This window comes from Panthera tigris, chromosome B3, assembly GCF_018350195.1.
Source record: "Panthera tigris isolate Pti1 chromosome B3, P.tigris_Pti1_mat1.1, whole genome shotgun sequence".
Lineage (NCBI taxonomy): Eukaryota > Metazoa > Chordata > Mammalia > Carnivora > Felidae > Panthera > Panthera tigris.
In genome coordinates, this window is record NC_056665.1 from 53,275,168 (window position 1) to 53,281,277 (window position 6,110).

Below are 6,110 nucleotides of genomic sequence, written 5' to 3' on the forward strand. Positions count from 1 at the left end.
AAAACAGATCATCTTAATGTCTCTTTCAGTCATTATTTTTTGAATCAATTTGAATTTCTTTCTAATTATTATAGATGTTTTGTTACAATGTAATACTACATTTCTTAACCAGAGAGCAGAAGTGACATTTCCCAGGTCACATGACTAATAATTCATAAAGGTGGGATTAGAATTTAGATCTCCTTAGTTCAGTATATCATTTCAAAGTAAGACATTGTTCTTTCTTTGGGAGGAAATTATGTTTTTGATTTATTAAAAAAGTAGATTATATTATTAATATGGAGTTTATTTCCTATAAATTCATTAATTTCATTTTGCAGTAGAAACAATAAAAGTACTCATTAGGTGTTAAGTCTCATTTTGTTATTAAGTATCTTTGGCTTTAGCCATCCATATGAGGCATAATTTTCAAACAGTGATAGCTGGTCATTTCCTTCTATACTCGTTGAAATTTTGTTTAAGGTTTATTTATTTATTTATTTATTTATTTATTTATTTTTAATTTTTAATTTTTATTTTTGAGAGGGAGAGAGACAGAAAGGGAGACACAGAATCCGAAGTAGGCTTCAGGCTCTGAGCTTGTCCTTACAGAGCTTGATGCAGAGCTTGAACTCACAAACTGCGAGATCATGACCTGAGCCAAAGTCAGACGCTTAACTGACTGAGCCATCCAGGCATCCCTACACTAGTTGAGTTTTAAAATTAGTTTTTTTATGAATAGGTTTAATTAAAAAAAATTTTTTTTTAATATTGATTTTTGAGAGAGAGTGAGAGACAGTGCAAGTGGGGGAGAGACAGACACAGAATCTGAAGCAGGCTCCAGACTCTGAGCTGTCAGCACAGAGCCTGACATGGGCTCGAACCCATGAACAGTGAGATCATGACCTGAGCCAAAGTCGGATGCTTAACTTACTGAGCCACCCAGTTGTTCATATAAATAGGTTTAATACATGGGTTTATAAGATATCAAAATTTATAAGTGAAAGGGTCCTTTCTACCACTGTGCCTTAACTATAAGTTCCCTTTCCTAAAGAAAACCAATGTTACTAATTCTTGGAATACCTTTCAGAGATAGCCAGATACTGTCTTTGCATGGTCTTTGCATGTCCTAGCCGATGTGTATTTACTCCTTCCTCTCCCCTTTTAATTACATACCATTTAACCCACTGTGTTTATTATCTTGCCAGTAACCACTTTTCTTAATTGTTTCATCCTTTTAAATTATATATCTGGATTATAATTTGTTTTAGTAGTCCCTTGTTAACGAACATTTTAGCTATTCTGTTTTTCTTTTTGCTATTAGGGAAAGAATGCTGTAATGAATGAACAACCTTGTATATTGCTACAAATATTTTTTAGCCTATACTTTTAGTATTGGTATTAGAATTTGAGAAGGAGTTTACATTTTTTTCATTTTGATGGGTATTACCAAATTGCCCTCCATAGAGATTGTATCAGTACTCCCACCAACATGAGTCTACATATCTCTGTTCTTTCCAAGATACTGTCTTAAAGGTTAAAAAATCTTTTCTAATCAAATACCTTTTCATATGTGTTTTTACCATGAAATATCCATATATTTTCCTTTTTTATGTAGATTTGGTGAAACTCTTTATATAGTAGGGAAACTAACCTTTTGCCTGCAATTATTTTTTCCTCAGTTTCTTTTTAGACTTTATGAGTGACATATTTTTGCCACGTAACAAAGTGTATTTTTATGTAGTTAAATCTATCAGTCTTTTTCTCTTATAGTTTCTGGTTTTTGTCACAACTAATTGTATTTAAAATAATGGAAGCTATTTTAAATATTAGGAGGGTGAGGCATTGGGTAAAATAGGTGAAGGGAAGTAAGAGGTACAAACTTAAGTTGTAAAATAAATAATGAGAGGAAAGTACAGCATAAGGAATATAGTTAATAATACTATAATAACATTGTATGGTGGCAGATAGTGACTGTACTTATCTTGGTGATCACTGACTAATGTATGGAATTGTTGAATCACTATGTTGTATATCTGAAACTAACATTGTATGTCAACTACAATTTAAAAAATGTGGAGGGACGCGTGGGTGGCTCAGTCAGTTGAGCATCTGAGTCTTGATTTCAGTTCGAGTCCTGATCCCAGGGTTGTGGGATTGAGTCCTGCATCGGGCTCCACGCTGAGGGTGGAGCCTGCTTAAGATTCTCTCTCTCCCCCTCTCTGACTCTCTCCCCTACTGGTGCTTTCTCTCTTTCTAAAATTAAAAAAAAAAAAAGTGGAAACTATATGTGAGTTAAAAAAATAGTTATTTGAATATATATATCAAGGTATAAATGACCTATGATATGTACTGAAAAATTAAACTAAGTATGTAATTTTCCTTTGTTTTGTACTATTACATAGATTTTATATAGTTTAAACTATTTTTTTTTTAACTTTTAAGAAATAAATAATTTACCTTGTTTTATAGATGCCTTCCAGGATGTCAAATTTGTCAGCAACTTGTCAGGTAAGTTTAATAACATAACTCTGTTGCACAAATTTTGAAAAATAAAACAAATCTATTAAAAGCATCAGTTAGAATAAAAAGGGATAAAACTCACAGGTTATTATGTTTGAGGGTTACTTTACTCAGAGTTGGGAGAGAAAGGATAAGGTGTGAAACTCCAATGAAACTACATGAGCAGAGTTCTAAAGCTGGATGTGAATCAGTTGGGTAAAGATTGAGCAAAAGTGATTTAGGCAGAGAGAATAGGATGTGGAAAAGCCTGACAGTGAAAGAGATTATGGTTCTGTCAGGAAACTGTAGAATGTAGAATGTAATATGGATATTGGAAAGATGTGAGCTGGAGAAATAAGTAGGGACCAGATCATTTAAACTATATACTGTGCCACATAGTTTTGATTTTGTTTTCTTCTTTTTTTTCTTCTTTGGTAAAAGCAGTTGACATTTTGAGGAGATTATTGGGAGAAAAAAGTAGTTTGGAAAGTTTTGGAGTAATTTTGGAATAAATCAGAGCTTGAATTAATATAGTGGCTATGATGATGAAGAGAGGTAGACATATTTGAAGGGATGAATGAGATAAGCTCAATAGGATTTGATGAATGTGTAGAGAAAGGAAGATTTGAAGATAGTACCTAAATTTCTAACTTATCTAAGTAAATAGTAATGTTGTTCATTAAGATCTGATGAAGGGTTAGAAGAGTAATAATAGAAGGTCTCTGGTAGGTAGGCTAGGAAGAAAAGTACACAGTGAGTTCATTTTAGATATATTGAGTTGTTTTACCATTTCCAGTCTTATACATTCCTTCCTTTATATGTGAGGTTCCATCTGGTATCTTTCCACTCAGACTGAGGAGCTTCCTTTAGTGTTTGATATAATGCAGGTAGTGGAGGTGAATTTTCTCAAACTGGTTTATCTGAAAATGTATTTTCATATTTTTCAGGGTTTTTTTTTTAATTCATTTTTGAAGGATATTTTCTCTAGATGTAGAATGCTGAGTTGACCATTTTCCCATTCCAGCACTTTAAAGATAACGTTATTTTGTCTTCTGGCTTTTGTTTTTGGTGAGACGTCAGTTGTCACTAGTGTAGTTATTCTGTATGTAATGCCATCTTTTTTCCCTCTGCTAGTTTAAAGATTTTTTTTCTGTATCTTTAGTTTCCAGAAGCAGGTATACAATGTGCCTAAGAGTGGTTCTCTTTGTATATACTCTGCAGTAATATTTGCAAGTTCATATCTATCACTGGATTGGGAAGTTTTTAGTCATTGTTTCTTAAAATATTTTTCTGCCCCATTCTCTCTTTCTTCCCTCTGAGACTCCAGTTATACCTTTGTTAGATTGTATGATATTTTCCATGGGTTACTGAGGCCCTACTTTTTTTTTTTGTAATTAAAATTTTATTTTAATTAAATAATTAAAATTCATAATTAAAATTATGCGGATTAAAGTAGAACATTTGTATTGATATGTCTTAAAATTCACTAATCTTTTTTTTCTTTGATTACTATAGCTTTGTATATTTCCTTTCACTAATTATTTCTGCAGTCACCAATAATGCTGTTTGGCCCATCCAGTGAACTTTTTGTGTATTATATTTTTCAGTTCTAAAATTTTTGATTCTTTATTACAGTTTCTAAGTCACTACTGAGATGCCCTGTCTGTATCCTTGTTATCACATCATCTTCTATTTATAGAAGTCTTTGAACATATTTATAACATCTGCATTAAAATTTTTTTTACTAATGCCAACATCAGGTGTCATTTAGGGTCTGTTTCTGTTGAATTATTGAATTTACTTTTTTCTTGATTGCAAGTCACTTTTTTTGCTTTTTAATATGTATAGTAATTTTTTATTATATGCTCTGTGTTTGCATGATCCACCTCAGGAGTTCTGGGCTATGTTGTCTTCCTTTGAAGAATTTGAATTTTGTTCTGACAGGTGATTAAATTATTGGCAGATTATTTTGTCCTATCAGGCTTGATTTTATTCTTTGTTAGGGCAGTTCTATTTTTATTTTGAACTTAGTCTTAGAATGTGGACTGTACTCCTAAGGTATAACCTTTTTAGGATCTCAGCTGAATGCCCAGGATTCCCAGTATGCCCAGTATGGCTTTTCACTCTGAGCTAAAACTGCAGTGTTTCCCAGCTCTTTATGATTCCGTTCTCAGACCCACAGCAAGTGATTTCTGCTAGGTGTCAAAGTCTTGACTAACACAGATCCAGCTCAGTGTATGGCCAAGAACCCATGGTGACTCCTCATGCAAGTTTCTTTTCTCCCTCTTTATAGTTCTCTCTTCTCTTGTACCCTGCTACAAATTCTAGCTGTTTCAGCAGTCTGGAATTCTGTTTGTTGCTTCCTTCCTCAGCTCTTGACACTGCCATTTTTTACCTGGGCATTATCTCAATGCATAATGGTTGAGAAACTGCCCCAGTGTGGTGCATTTATGGGACTCACCTCATATATTTTTCTTCATGTCAGGGATTGAAGTCTCAGTACCTCTTGTTCAGTAGTTAAAAACAGTTATCTCATATATTTTGTCTACTTTTGTCAAGTGTCCCCAGGATGACCTTGAGGTTTGGTGATTAGCTAGAAGGACTCACAGGACTCAGGATGTAGTGAGTAGTACTCATGGCCAATGCTTAGTAAGTATGAGGATATCTGTGTTGAAGAAGTTGTCTCTTTTCCTAGTTTGCTGAAAATGTTTCTAGTGAATAGATGTTGAATTTTGTTGGTCTTTTTGTTTCATTGGTTTTTCTTTTCTTTTCATAGTTCATTATGTTCTCTTTATTATTTCTTCCTATCTGCTTACTTTGGGTTTAATTTGCCCTGTTTAGTTTTTTAAGGTGGAAGTTTAGATTAGTATTGCTTGCAGATCTTGTTTTCTAATTTATATATTACAAATTTTTATCCTATATATTTTATAGTGCAAAGTATGCATATAAATACACTAGCTTTTATACTAAACACTGTACAGTTAGATCCCGCATATTTTGATATTATTTCTATTTTCATTTTTTCAAATATTTTCTAGTTTCTTTGTGACTTTCTTTGATCCATGAGTTAATAAAAAGTGTGTCATTTAATTTCCAAAAACTTGAGGATTTTCCCAGTATGTTTCTTTTATTGGTTTCTAGTTTAAAAAAAAATTTTTTTTAATGTTTATTTATTTTTGAGACAGAGAGAGACAGAGCATGAATGGGGGAGGGTCAGAGAGAGGGAGACACAGAATCTGAAACAGGCTCCAGGCTCCGAGCGGACAGCACAGAGCCCGACGCGGGGCTGGAACTCACAGACCGCGAGATCGTGACCTGAGCCGAAGTCAGCCGCTTAACCGACTGAGCCACCCAGGCGCCCCTATTGGTTTCTAGTTTAATTTCACTAGTCTGAGAACATACTTTATATGATTTCCATCCTTATTTTAGTTTATTGAGACTTATTTTGTGGCCCAGAATATGGTTAATCTTGGTGAATACTTCCTGTGCACTCAAGTAGAGTTTTTATTCTTTTGCTGGTGGAGTGTTCTGTAAATGTCTATTCAGTCACTTTGGTTGGCTGATAGTTTTGTTCCAGTCTTACAGGATTCTGATTTGATAAGGAGTTTTGTTTTTTTTTCCTTTTATTA

At 33.5% G+C, this 6,110-nt stretch overlaps 1 protein-coding gene across 3 annotated transcripts in view; it reads left to right on the top strand.

Annotated features, from left to right (window-relative positions):
• The window catches only part of TRPM7 (transient receptor potential cation channel subfamily M member 7), a 121,971-nt gene that overhangs the window by 25,694 nt on the left and 90,167 nt on the right, over positions 1-6,110 (top strand). For all 3 annotated transcript variants that reach the window (XM_042988877.1, XM_042988878.1, XM_042988879.1), the window contains exon 3: positions 2,452-2,490. In XM_042988877.1, coding sequence (XP_042844811.1) covers positions 2,452-2,490 — 39 coding nt within the window. The remainder of the gene's footprint in view (positions 1-2,451; positions 2,491-6,110) is intronic.